At 44.3% G+C, this 14,772-nt stretch overlaps 1 protein-coding gene across 1 annotated transcript; it reads right to left on the bottom strand.

Moving 5' to 3' along the window:
* Positions 1-302: 302 nt before the first annotated feature.
* LOC119374119 (regulator of microtubule dynamics protein 2) lies at positions 303-14,499 on the bottom strand. Its single transcript, XM_037644185.2, has 7 exons — positions 14,041-14,499; positions 11,546-11,778; positions 8,404-8,540; positions 6,053-6,229; positions 5,029-5,079; positions 3,873-3,953; positions 303-1,652 (listed from the first exon to the last, which is right to left on the bottom strand). The coding sequence occupies exons 1-7, from the start codon at positions 14,316-14,318 to the stop codon at positions 1,590-1,592; spliced, it is 1,020 nt and encodes a 339-aa protein (XP_037500113.1). The 5' UTR covers positions 14,319-14,499; the 3' UTR covers positions 303-1,589.
* Between the last annotated feature and the right edge of the window lie 273 nt (positions 14,500-14,772).

Raw genomic sequence — 14,772 nt, forward strand, 5'->3', positions numbered from 1 at the left:
ACTAACCGGTAGTAGTAATAACTATACCCTTCACAGTGCTGTACAATGTACTTAGAAGGTAAGCTTTAAAAAAATGACTAAAAGCGACAGCTCTGAAAAATTGAGCATCCACACTGAAAAAGAACGCAAGAAAGCGGCATGACCATTTCGCGTGACATGCAAATTAAAAGCAGTCAAAATCTGCATGTCTCTGTAGTGACTGCTCCATTAATATAATCCAAGGTTGCAATTGTGAATAGCATTTACAAATTAATAACCCCGATTATAATCAAGTATAATTATTTCAGCAAGCATAACGGCAACAGCGAGTTATGTTTAAACTTTCACTGAATGAAAGCTATTCTATTTGGACACAGTACTAGTGCTCGATAATACTCAATCCTTCTGTCATGAGTGCTGTCAAATGTGCATTTTTATCGAAAACTGTCCTTGTAACTGCTCCAGAAGAGCTTTTTCGCATGCTGTCTGAAACAAACAAGAAAAAAAATGTCAAGCGACCCTAAATGAGAGACAGTTAAAAAGTTGTCGTCAAGTTCTCGTTCAACAAGGATCATCTACACCACAACGCGTGGCATCACAGTGTGCTCTTATCTCTTCATTATAAGAATTGACAGCTAAGCGGCATAAATATAAGCCTACAAGATATAATGCAATAGCTTCAGTGTTGCACAGATGTAATATGTAAAGAAGGTCACAACATAAAGTATACTTCTGGTAGTGTTAAACAACTGGCAGCACTGCCCTTGTGTTGCTGCTTGTAATATCACTTGTCCATATTGCGCTGAAGCTGTTATACCATGCAACACTCATCTGCAAAGCCTGAGCGTTTACAAAGACTGTCGTCACACTACCGTGCCATTTCGCCGCCCTTTATCCCTTGCGCAGCACGAGACCTTCAAGTTGTGCCCGGCAAGGCGACGTGAAATGAGGCAAAACGGCATTACCACGCAGCTCGGGCATATACGAGCACGGTATGTAAGAATGTAAGAGAGAAGTCACGTAACAAAGAATAACCATGTTGTAACGTCAGAAATAATGATCCCATACCTCAGCTAAACAACAGATATTAACATGTGTATATATAGTTGACTTTCCCAGCACCATGTAGGGGTTCCAAGCCGTTGGTCGAGCGTGGATAAAAAAAGGTCATCTCGAAACAAAAACAAACATAAGATGCGGCACTGCAGAGGCGCAGAGCAAACGTCGACGCCCGTCTCTGCTCACATCTCCACCATTACGCGCACGGCACAGACCTTTAAAGGGCTGTAATGTCCTCGGCATGACCACTGGCCTTGTGAAAGGTAGTAAATAGCGAGCAAGAAGTCTTACGTAAGAACACTCTAGGTGCCGTGCCAGTGTTATAACGCGCCAAGTCACGCCCTTCCATGGTTACCCCCAAGATTTAAACAACGGTTGCGTATTCACAACGGGACATGTGTCACTGAAGAGTGTCTAATGTAGTAGATGCCTCTTCTCGTCCGACACTTCCGTTTTTCGGCATACAGAGGCAACAGCGAACCCCATTCATGGTCGAATGTGGTAGCTCTCGTGAACGGGGTGTTACGTCGTCCGATGAGGGAGAGCCTTGTTCATGGCCGGTAACGTTGGTACTGCTGCTGCAGGTTTTCCACTTCCTTTTGCACGGTGTCGTCCTGCACGAAATGCAGTTTGTCGACGCTCAAATGAAAGGCACTGCAAACAGTGCACTTGCAAAGACCTTGAAAGTTCACAGAGGACTACAGTCATTCGTGAAAGCTAATGCAAGTACGACAAACAAAAGATGGGTGATCATGCAAAGCAATAACCATGAAGGGGTAAAAAAGAGCAATTAGCAGGATTCAGTTGAACAGCCTAATTAGCTAGATTTCGTATTTTAATGTTGGCAATGCCACTCTTCGGTTGTTGCAGTAGTCTCTGAACTGCACTTAGTTAACGTGACACCTGGTGATGCCACTAAAAAAAAAATGCGGAGAGTTTGCACTAAGTCACACAAAGCTTGGCACAGTGAAGCACGGATCCGACGCCGCTCGTACTCCCCATCGACTGATGCGTCTAGCTTCAAGATCCATGGCTTCCTCCTTGGGAGTACACAGCCAGGCTATGCACTATAGAGCAGAGGTTGTGTGCGATGTCTCCGTCGGTGGGCGTGGCTTAGCTACTGCGCATGCATGGTTTGGCCAAGTGGTGCTGTATCTGGTCGCTAGACGACGCAATGCTTGCTTCCTCTCTTTCTATTTTTTTCTTTTTCCACTTCTTTCTCTCTATTTCTCTTTTGCTCATTCTTTCTGTGCTACGCTTTACTCTCTCCCCTCCTCCTCACCATCACATCTCTCCTCCTCATGCTCACTTCCCTTTCTCACCCCCGCACACTATGCGTGCCTGGATAGCCGAGTGGTTAGGATGCTCGCCTTCAGATCGAGGGTACGTGGGCTGGAATTGCACCTCGTGAAGAAATTTTTTTCGGCACGAATTGTTCTTTTTTGTTTTCTTTATATCTTTCTTTCCGTCTCTCTGTGTGTTTCTCTCTCTCTCTCTGTACTCGTTCTCAGGTAGCCGCACAGTGGCACATACCCTTTAAGATGAAGATAGTTTTCTGCGATCCTCTCACACGGAATAATTTGCTAAACAGGTTCGTTGGTAAAAAAAAAAGATATCTTTGTTCTATGTCGTTACGCTTCAATTTCGCGCCGCATATGGAGTTCGCTCTTCGTTTTCGACGCCGTGCACATGTGTGTGGTTTCGCTGTGCGTGAATGCAGTAGCCCCTGACGACATTCAGCTTTGCAATTTTTTTAATGCTGACAACTGTGTCGTCACTACCAAGGAGATGTCAGATTAGGCGCTAATGGAAACCGTCCGCGACCACGGTGACGACGACGGATCTCCGGAGGTTGACTTGTCAAGCGCTTTTGCCGCCTTGTGCCGCAGGTTCGCGAGACAGTGGCCTCCAAGATTGGCTCCGGCACCGCGATGGCGCGCTGCCGCAGCCAATCTTGGAGGCCATGGCTAGATGATGACGGAGCAGCGTTGTATTGATGTACTTTGAACGTTCAGTATTGCCTTCCCGCACGAACAAGCAATACAGCAAAATAACGCAGTTTTTCGCTGCTAAATAAATGTTTTGGGTGAGCTCTGCCTTCTGTTCCCCTTTATTTCATATGTGCGTTTCTTTTCCGAATTTTCATGCTGAAACTGCATATAACAATAACCTGTTTGTAACAAGATTTCGGAGGAATTTGTCAATTTCGTTACATCCAGGTTTAACTGTACAATTAAATATACATATGCTACAATAGCTTTGATACAAATGCATGAAAAGCTTTTTCTTTCTTGTTATCTTGGTTACTATTGCAAGTTATGTGGATGAATGTGAACAATTTTCTTATATAAATAAAATGATGCAGATGATGAGATGCTACAAGCTAAAGTGTTCCATAGTCTGCAGCCAGCAGTATAAGAAAATGAATGTACACCCAAACCTCATCATAACGATGTCACATCTGACACAAAAATAAGTTCGTTATATCCAAAAATTCGTTATAAACGTATATTTGTAACACTGCATATATGACAACACTATTCTTCATTTACTTCGTTATAACCGAAAATTCGTTAATATCCGTGATCTTTATATCGAGGTTTGGGTGTAATCCATAGTTAGTCGTTGCGTAGGGTACGCATAATATTGTAGTTAAGGTAGAACTTCGTGAGTAAGAGGATTTTTTGTATGTTAACATTATTGATGGCGCACATTCTCGATAAAGACGGGGGCCATCTTACAGGAGAGTTGAAGTCATGCTTGTGTAATCAGGAGGAGTAAAGGAACACTGGGAGTCTTCCAGAAAAATAGAGGAACTTTGCAAATACACTTACACCAGGGTCCACGACAGGAAGGGCTGCGGCACGGTCAATCCACGCCATGGCAGGTCCGTAATGCCCTTCACAGATGTACGTCTGCAATCAAACCAGAAGCGCCATGTTTGTAGACAGGGCAATGGCGGTACTTTACAGAGCAGCCACATGCGCACCACTGGTGATACGTCAAATTGCATTTTTTGTTTTGATAAATAAGGACAGTCTTATCACTAGTGTAATTCACTACAGCCAATAACATGGAAGCGCCCAACCCACTTTTGCTGAAAATTGCATTAACCTAGATCTAATTGTTCAGCCGAAACAGCAAAAACCAAGATGGCAGCTAATGAAAAAGCTGCGAGGCAGTACTATGGTGGGCGCTTAGCACATAACTTTAACAATTTAAAGTTTATGAAATGTTAATACTGGGCGCTGGCGCGAAACTGGGTGCTTCCTCAGTACTTTACGGTAGCTTGTTATCTTAACTACAACATATCCTTGTTATAGTCCAATGTCTTTCGCATAGAGAAGAAAAGCAGGGTTTATGTGTTCATTTCTCTTTCTTATCGGTATGTCCATAGCTAAATTCTAGCCTCAAAAGTGTATTACCTAGTTTACTGGATCCGCCCTTAGCAGTTGGCTATGGGTCCGAATAGATTGTGGATACCTGTATGGAGTTTCTGTACGTGAATGAAAATGAATTGAATTGAACTACGCAACACAAAGGCCATAGCTTTACCAACTGTTGTGGTTAACCTACAGACGAGTGTTGGCAAAACACAAATTGAGCAGTTCGACAGACATAGTTTAAAAAATTACGCCCAGATGGAAGCGCGAAAAATTTGGCAACAGACGTTGCTTGCAGCACACACATTAAGATCTTGCACCTTCCCATTATCAATGCAATGAGATTGTGCCGATGCCAGTGAATGATTCCAGTTTCATTAGGGGCAGAGAACACAACAATGAGCAATTAACAGCTAATTACTGTAAACTATTACTAACTGAGAAAGCTCACAGGACAGAGTAATGAATGGTTGTGATGCCTCAGCATGACAACAGCAACCAAGGAAATGATGGTAGTGTAACGACATGCCAGCAACCCTTTTGGTCTTATTACATGACCGCTCATCAGGCTTACTGTCTTGACCGTTTTGATTAGTAGAGAACTTACCTTGGCAATGTAGAGCAGGTTTTCCTTCCAGTCTGGCCGCAGCTTGTCAGCCTACACAGAGAGATTGATTGATCGATTAATTTGTATTTCACTGACGTCCCAGGGCAACAGGGAACCATAGTGGAAGGCGCTGGATTAATTTTGACCAAACCACGGGAACCCAATACTGTGAGGACATCTCACAGTCTCCCCAGATTAAAATACAGATGCAGCAGCCGGGAACTCAGCCCGCGACCTTGCACCCATTAACAGAATGCTGCAGAAAGACATCCTAACATGATGCAGTTTGAGTGTAGTGATATGTGCTTTTTGGTGGTGTTCAACAAATTTGTAAATAGTATGTTTTCTGTTCTTTTATTATCCTGTATTTAGCAACTATACTCTAAATAGATTTCAATGCCTAAGTGAATAATTCTGGACAACTTAGACCGGTTACTGGAAGTTCAAAGAACTGCATCACTGCAGCAGCTCAGTTACAGATTGAACTGTGATGAAAACATTTCCCTATTTCGCAGACTCCCCTGAACCTTGGTTTTGCATAAGCCTTCTTCATGTCCTTATGCGGGCACTGTACAGCAGACGGAAAGATCTTGAACATAATTACTGCTTAAATGGAACAAATGCCTGCAATACGATTAATTTTTTATTTGAATTCTGCAGCCTTGTTCAGCTTTCAGTTAAAGGAACTCCTGTTAGATGGAATATATTTTCCTGTTGCCGTCATAATAACATAACTGTTGGGGTTTAACGTCTCAAAACCACGATATGATTATGGGACGTCGTAGTGGAGGGCTCCGGAAATTTCGACCACCTGGGGTTCTTTGATGTGCACCTAAATCCAGGTACACGGTCCTCAAGCATTTTCGCCACCATCAAAAATGCGGCTGCCACAGCCGGAATTCGATCCCGCGACCTTCGAGTCAGCAGTTGAGCACCATAATCATTAGACCAGCGTGGCGGGTATCCCGGTCCCTTCAGGTCCCATAAAGAGTACTGTACTAGCATTACATTACCGACGACTCACCGCCAAAAGGTGGGCTCGTGCCTCCTGCGCAGTCGAGTCTGGTGGACGGCTGTAGAGGGCACCGGCCAGCTTGCGCTCCAACCAAGAAAGTGTTGCGACCTCGAGGCTCCAGCGGCCCAGCATGTGGTGCAGCGTTGGGTCCTGGGGCTTGAGCCGCACTGCTGTGTCCACGTGTTCCTGCAAGCAGCGTGTGCGACGACTCTTCAATGTTACGTGCAGTCATTAAAGAAAAATCAGGCTTGCTCACGTGCCCACTTAAAGGGACATTAAAGTGAAACAATAATTCACTATTTACAGTGCAAGACGACACCACAGAAAAGAAGGCACACAAGACACACGGAGTGCTGTGTGTGCCTTCTCGGTGGTGTCGTCTCGTGCTGTAAATACGGAAGCTAGAAACCAACTTGCCCAACATATTGTTTTGTGAAACAATGAATCGGTTTAAACTGATATATTGTGCTCCAATAAATCTAATGTCATTTAATTTCACCATCACAGGTTTACTAATACGTAGAGGAGAAAATCAGGGTCAAGGTTTCGTTCTTAAATATCGTGCCGAAATCTCCGTGCATGGTGTCACGGTTTCAAAGTGTATCTTTCGTATTTTCGTGACACAGGCTCAACGAAATTTCCTGAAACTTGGTACTTTAAGCCTCTGGCCCCCTCAGATGACAATGTACTTCATTTTTACAGATAAAGAACTACGTTGAACCTAGTAGATGCTGTCAAAATCTATGATGTCACAACGTTTCGCGCGATAATTCCAAGGCGGCGTCGCCACCCATTTTCTTTTTGTGCGTTCTCCCGTGGACCAATCGTCTTCTCGCAGCAAGCATGGTGATCTTGGAATTGTGAAAGATTAATATATTAATATGAGAATAATCGTTTTGCTCCTTAGTGTCCCTTTAAGATGCATTTGCGCATAAAGTTACTGGTTGGGAGAGCACCGCTGGAATTATCTAAAGACCTGTCGTATGCCCTTAGGGTAATCTTAGGCCCACTATATGCCCAAAAAAAAGGAAAAAGTTCGGGGGAGAATGGAAGCTTGAAAGTGTGAGAAATTGTCGACACGAGATGTCGCTGGAGCCAACGTTTTGATAAGCGGTCTTGTCTTCTTCAAGGCTGCAACTCAAGCCTTGAAGCCTTGAAGAAGGCTTGAAGTCAAGCCTTGAAGAAGACAAGTCTACTTGTCGAAACGTCGGCTCCAGCAACACCTCGCGTCGACAATTTTTCACACTCTATGCCCAGTATGTCCACATACGTTTACCCATAGACTACTGCATGCCAACTACATGAAACCTCTATGTCCTATTGACGAACACAGCATGTCCGCACGTTTTGCACATCCACTACCTTGGACTGTAAGGTTGTCTACAGCAAAGTGTCCCAATTTCTTTTACCAAACGCTTATCTAAGCAAGTGTCTAGTTCTCCTTTTCTTTATGCACAAATGGCACAACAATACTACAAAACGATCACCCACCATACAGCACAAGAAAAACTGACCGCAATCCGAGCAGTCTTTCCTTATATCCAATCTTTTTAGCAATCTGATAAAAAAATACTATTTCGAATGCATTTCTTGTGTTTACTTACTCTGTGAAGTGCTAAAAGAATTCTTTAAGCTGGACTTTTAAAAAAAAAAGCAATTTGGGAGATGAAAGGTTAAATGTGCCTACCAATGACAATTATGTTTATTTACGAGTTCATTAGCAACAAAAGAAGTTTTCAATGTATGCTTTATCAGCTGAGACTGATTTAACTTTTTCTCTTTAAGCCATCATCCACATGCCCATTGATGTCTAAGTGGGCACATGAATCAATGCTGTGGGCATGTAGTGATGCGTGGATTAATCTGTTTAACCAGGAGCCCTCTACAGAGGGCCACAAAGCTAAAGCGTAGATAAAGCATTCTCTCACTGCATTATTCGCTATCTCTGAATGAGTAAGTAAACTTCTTTTACTTGAGTTTTGTTTTCTTCAGTTTCACACCAGAAGTGATGGGAGGTGGCTAAAGGTTTCGGACCGCAAAGGGTTAAAGGAGTGCCGATTCGCATCTTGTAACTTCTAGATACTCTAGAACCCTTTGCTGAGGATGGTAAAGAGCTAAGTAGAGTGACGAAATTGAGAAATTTAGAGGCATAAAATGGAATCAGCTTTCACAGCTCAGGGTGGGTTGGAGGTCACTGGGAGAAGCCTTCGTCCTACAGTGGACATTGAACGAGCTGCTGCTGATGATGACAACTCTACCACACGTTCTACAAATGTAAAAGAATAGTGTTTAACAAGTGTAAAGAGTGAAGAAAACTGGCACGATGCATAGCCACAAGCGTGGATCGAAAGAGCGACAACCTTGAAGCGGTAGCCATTCTCAATCTTCTCCTGGGTGCTGACGTACTCGGAGAGTGCACCGAGTGTTATGGCGTACCACTTGTGTGCCTCTGGGCTGGACTCGTCTAGCCGCAGGGCCTGCTGGGCACGGGCAAATGCTGCGACAGGGGACACCACAAACCCTAATGTATCTCTCAACAGTGTGCAGGTTGAGAAGACATGTCAAAAGGTGAAATGTTGGGCGCGTGATTGGTTATGAAGTGTGGGTCGTGTGTAAAATGCAAAAAAAGAAAAGAAAAAAGAAGGCAAGACAAGGAAGTAAAACGAAAGAGCTGAAGTTAAGAAAAGAAATAAGGAAAACAGTAACGTTGTGAATTGGGCACAGACGAGTACAGGCAATGTCTCCATCCCTAAAAGTTCTTGTCTCGTTTTGACACTGCTTTCTTTTAATTTCCTGGTAGCAGCCCCCAAGATAGCTGTGCTGAATTACATCGCAATGAAAAAGTCTGCAAGCTGTATAACTCACCAGATATTTACATTAATCAAAAGAGTGTCTTTTTACACCCATGACACAATCAAATTCATGCTCAATAGAATTTATCCTCAACCCCAATGCTCAAGTTGAGGAGGTAGTTTGAATCTTTGTTTGAAGAATAATAACGTACAATGCAGAACGAAGGCCCACAGTGGCCTTAATTTTGCAGTCGATGTAGAACAGGCTGAGGATTATGAATCAACAGTATTTCTTTAAAAACTCAAGCTGACATTTTCAAAACCCACAAGCGCACCCCATTTAAACAACTTTAGCTTTAGATTCAAGATAGGTCGACAAGTATTCTCCTAAGACGTGCGCAAACATGCACACAGAAACGCCTATAAAGATGCAAATTTCACTTCATATATGGCCATTCATGATGCATTCACAATAACATGTTTACCCATCAGTGTTTACATTTGGAAAATGCAATTACAAATCCATATGCTACATCAAATGTACATACAGGTAGGTCACCACAATGTTTAACACTATTAAATATACATTCCAGGCTCTTACTCAGGAAATAATGGCACTAAGAAATTCAAAATCCTTAATGTTCAATGCCATTAGCGTCACCCACATGACACAGGTATGAGCCATGATAAAAAGCAAACACTGCATGCCAGCTACAGACATAAAACCTACTCAGCCAGGGAAATACAGTAATAATTGCATGCAGTACTACAGATATGACAAGTTCCGAAAGGGGCTTTAGGTGAGGATAGTGCCACTGTCCTCAACTACACGCTTCACAATTGGCACAGGATCGCGCGAGCTGGAATTGTGCTTCTCAAGATCGCACACGCACACACAGACTCATCACAATAGCCACCCCGTGCTGCCTGCCCGGAGGTGCCTGTTAGACAATAGGAGGAAAATTTGGTCCTGCCTTTGAACATAATTACCCTAAACCTGCCTTGGGGGTGCTTCTGAATGAAATGAGATCCAAACAAAATTTGCGTCTGAGCAAAAGCTCTAGCACGACCGACCTTCAGAGTGAGCGGGAGTCTACGACACTGCAAGGGCATAGACCAGCTGCACAAAAGCTTTGCTACAAGGAAGGAAGGAAAAAAGAAAGGGAGAGAAACATCAAAGGTTTCTTTAGTCGGTGATACACCAAGAATGTGGCTGCAAATGCCCCTCTCATGGGCAGTGCACATTGCGTTTGTATTCAAAAGGATTCTCCTCAAAATAGTGCACATTTTCTGTCACTCTGTTTGTTATTGAGGCCTCTGAAGCTTCACCTCATTCAGGCAGAGCCATGTCATTATGATATGTTGGACATTCGCGAGAGAGAGAGAATAAACATCTTTATTTTGTTTTCATTTAGGCATCGTCTTTGGGGTAGTCTCCCCATTCCAGGACATTCGCGAGTGAGTCAATATCAAGCTCTGAGATTTCACTCATGAAAGTTCAACACACCGTCACTTTTGTTCAAACGGACTTAGATAAGCGATTCTTGTTTTGCTGCACACACATTTCTCATTCAAGATTCTTGTGAAACGCTCACTTACTTCCTAACTCGTTCAGTGCACGAAAAACGTTGCTCACAAAAAAGGGCGCATGAAATGTTAAATAGATACATAAACTTGGTAAGTTTCATCAAAATTGATCAAGAATCGATCAAGTTTTAAAGTGCAATTTTAAAGCCCTTAAACTCTACAGCCATGATTGTGAGATGCAATTAGATGCAAAGGGACTCATTCTATTGCTTCATGATGCACCAGGCTGTGTGTGTGTGAGGAGGCTCTACAGATGCTAAGCAAGATCACACATAGTAAAATGTTTTGTTGGGTGAGTCGGTTTATGAGTTCTGAAGGAAAAAAACATAGTGCAAAAGGAACAAGGATGATAGAAAAACACAGGAGTGGCGCTCACCTCATTCAGTGCTTGTAATGATTTAAGTCTTTGACTCCCTTTCCATATTGTATAATCATCTATGTGTAGGCCCCATAGGGTTGTGTATATGGCCTGTGTGACATCTCATATAATAATGACTGCTGTGGTTTTACAACCTGAAATCGTTATATGATTACAAGGCACGCTGTAGTGGGGGACTCCCAATTAGTTTCGACCCAAGGTGCACCCAATCTAAATACACAAGTGTTCTTGCATTTTGCCCCCATTAAAGCACAGCCACCACGGCTGGTAATCGGACCCGTGCCCATGAGCCTCCCAGCACTAACACGTTACATGCTGTGCTACCATGACAGGTCATCGCGACATCTTAAAGGGCACATCAGGAAAGCGGACATCACGCATTGTTTTCTGGGCAAACTAACAAGAAAATGAGCGGTTTGCGAGAGCAGCTTACGTGAGAATTTCTACTCCTGATGCACCACCACCATCATTACAGTAACCCTCGTAAGGGACAGCCATTACATGTTCACGACTAAGCATTACATGATCATGGCTGAGCATGACATGGTCACAACTAAGCAGGACATGGTCATGATTGAGCATTACATGGTCATGACTGAGCAGTACATAGTCACGATTAAACATGACATTGTCACAACTGACCATTACATGGTCATGCACTAAACATTAGATGGCCACGGCAACGGATGTGCCTCTTTTGACACATGCTTCATTTTTTTGAAGATACGATAGTGGAAGCGATACCTTGACGAGCGAGCTCTTCCTTAGCGCGGCCAGGCTTCATCTGCAAGCCGCACAGGTGCGATGCCTTGGCAAGCCGCCAGAAGTAAGCGCACGAGCGGGAATACTGTGACTCGCGAGCCAGCATGCTGTTGAGCAGCGCTTGCTTGTCCCCAGGCCGGTCCAGCTCGGCATCGAGCGAGTCGAGCCACGCACTGTCTCCAGCCTCGCGCAGCCCCGTCCACGAGGCGTCCTCGCTGTGCAGTGTGCAATACAGTTACAGGGACGCTAAAGTGAAACAATGAATCGGTTCAGATTGATAAATTGCACTCTGAGAATTTTAAGGTCGTTAATTTCACTATCATATGTTCACTAAGAGAAGGTCAGTTTCATTTTTAAATTTCAGGCCGAAATTTCCGCACGCGACGTCATGGATTTCAAAGTGCATTTTTTTGTATTTTGGTGACATTGGCTCAACGAAATTTACTGAAACTTGGTATGTTAAGTATATGGCTCTCTCGCACGACAATGTACTTCTTTTTTTAGCGATTAGGAGCTAGTAGATGCCGTTAAAATCTATGACGTCCCGATGTTTGGTGTAGGAACTTAAAGGCGGCATCGCCACCCGCTTTGTCTTTTCGCGGTAAGAGTGGTGTTTTTGTTATTGTGAAATCGTAACTTACTAATAACACGTGAAAAATTGTTTTTCTCTTTATTGTCCTTTAAAAAAGAACAGTATGCTGGGAGTGCTATTTAAGCCGTAGTTGAAGCTACACAGAACAAAAATGAAGGCACAACAGATATGCGCTAAATCAGTGCTATTTCACCGTGTTGCCCTTTTAATCCCAAGTGGTTTCAAACATGATGCAAGGTTAGCCAACTTAATTGCAGAGTGGCTAAGATGTGAGGCAGTAACAAACGTTACACGAAAACACCAAAAAGGTGTACAATGATGCCGTAACCAACTTCTGGTTCTCTTACACCTATAGTCTATTACAACCCAAGAAAAGATGCCAGCTCCGCCAACAGCCATTGCTGTCCCTCTCACAGAGAATTTGCGTAGATACCCCTTCCAATAGCGCTTTCGTGATGTCAAGCACTTGTGCGTGTTTCAAATAGTAGACTTTCTCATAAAGACGCATGTTTGTGTTGCGGGTTTCAGGTCGGAAACTTGAACATCCTGGTAAACGTCGTCCGGGATTCTCACGTTACTGCTCAGCTAAAAGTAATGTTTTAGGTAAAAACGACATACCTTGAACTCATAATATGCATAGTATTTACATTATTTGAGAAAAAGTGTTTACTGTTTGAGTGGAAACCAGCTAGCACTACTGTCTTTCACAGGTGAAGGGCAAGCACTCTGAGGTTCTGTGAGCGGAGCTTAAATTTTTTTTTAGGTTGTAACCGAGTATAGCCCTAGTCACATCTCCCAAATGAGCATTGAACTACAACTGTTGCCGTAAGACCGAAATGTTATTTCATTGCATTGCATCGTGAACTCAAACAGTACTGTAAGTGGGCTAGCAGTGGAGCTACGACTGGTCAACATTTGTTTACTCCTAAGCTCACAACAGCCAGGCTTTTCAGTGCTGCCAGAGAAAGCTTCCGGAAACTCACGTGCATTGCCCATGACTTCACTGTACATGAACTATGCTTCAATGCTGTCCTGTGTTAAAACTGATGACACCGTCACTGTCAATAAATATAATGTGTGCCTTAATACTGACCTCGTCACAAGAATACGCGTAAAACAAATGTTGGACTTAAGCTTGTATTTCACAGTGACTGTCTTGAGTGTTTTCATTAAAGAGTGCCAACTCACAAGTACAACATTTACAGCAGTGCACAGTTGAGACAAAGAAATAAACTAGTAAAAGAGTTAAGCTTGTATGCAAAATAATCCAGTCATGCACGCGAGAACAAGTGCCAAAAATGCCTCGATAGCACCTTTCTACGTTTACATTTTGTTTCGCTCTTTTGTCACGCTACAGTTTTTGCTTCGTCTCTACAACATAGATGTGCGTGCTTTGCGCTCTTTTTAATATCCTTGTAAACGTCTTGCAGCTAAGTTCACCGCAAACGGTTGCGTTTTAAATACAGACAGATCATCCGTTGCCCTACTTTTCTTTCACTTAATCTTTTGTTGTTAGAGGGGCGCCAAACGTCGTTGTCTGAGGCGTGGCTTATTTGGGGCACTAACGCGGCAACAGCAAGAAAATAAAGGCTGACGTTGCAAAGCGCGCCATTGTTTTTGTTACGGTAAACAACTAGCAGACTATGTTGCGCACGACATTGCCGATTCTCGTCGACTGTTATTGCCCGACGTTGTAAAAATGCACTCGCGAGGCAAGGTACGAAGTGCGGCGTTCGTAGCTGCAATCACGTTTTGTTGACAGCGCCCACTTCCTCCTGCATCATGATGGCAATTAACCACGCAAGGGGCCGGGAGTTCGCGACGGTTGCCCCGCACTTCTAACGCCGGTATGCTAGACAAAACGCGCAGCTTTCGCGAAACTCACACGTCGGTGAAGTCGTAGTACTCGTCATCTTCGTCGTCTTCGCGCAGGGAATGCTGTAACGGCACGGAGTCGGACTTCACGGGCGTCTCGCCCCTTTCCTCGGTCCTCAGCTGCTCGATCTCTCTTCGGAGGTCGGCGATGCTGCACGCCAGGCTGCTCAGCTCGCGGCTGACCGTGCGGTTGAGCCGGTAGTAGAGGTAGATGCCGCTGATGCCAACGACGACACCCGTGCCCAGTGCGGCCAGCATGGTGAGACGATCTCTCAGCAGGCCGTCCATGTTTTCGCTCCGTTCGCTGGCCGCCTTTCCTCGCCAGCTCCGGATGACACACTTTTTTTCCTCCGCTTCTTTCCTCCTATGCGGCACAACCCACTGGAGCACTGGCCCCCGCGCAGCTGACCGAGACCTCTAAAAGCTGCTGCTCGCCTGCTCGCATTGTACGTGCGACCTCGGATCGTCTTGGCCTGGTCTGACATTGGCCTACAATCCAGTACCGAGAGTGGATCGAGTCGGCTCACTAGCCGGCAGTAGCCGTTCTGACCTGCACCCGCGCATGCGCAGAAAGATAAAATCGCCACGTGGATTTGTTTTGGCAGTGTTGAGGTGTTGAGGCGCGCTTTTGAGAACGCCAACTACGCTCTCTGCATTTCACGAGCCAAATATGAAGGATATCTTGGATAGAACGTAGAGTGACCTAGGATATCTTGGCCTGGGCGTAACCGCGTCAAGGCAA

The sequence above is a fragment of the Rhipicephalus sanguineus genome, chromosome 11, assembly GCF_013339695.2.
Source record: "Rhipicephalus sanguineus isolate Rsan-2018 chromosome 11, BIME_Rsan_1.4, whole genome shotgun sequence".
Lineage (NCBI taxonomy): Eukaryota > Metazoa > Arthropoda > Arachnida > Ixodida > Ixodidae > Rhipicephalus > Rhipicephalus sanguineus.

Excerpts from the sequence above, each read along its gene's own strand:
- LOC119374119 (XM_037644185.2), bottom strand. The coding sequence starts at position 14,318 with ATGGACGGCCTGCTGAGAGATCGTCTCACCATGCTGGCCGCACTGGGC. Across the intron at positions 6,230-8,403 it reads AGAATGGCTACCGCTTCAAG|GAACACGTGGACACAGCAGT; the intron begins GTTGTCGCTCTT and ends CGCTGCTTGCAG. Across the intron at positions 3,954-5,028 it reads ACCTGCTCTACATTGCCAAG|ACGTACATCTGTGAAGGGCA; the intron begins GTAAGTTCTCTA and ends GTTTGATTGCAG.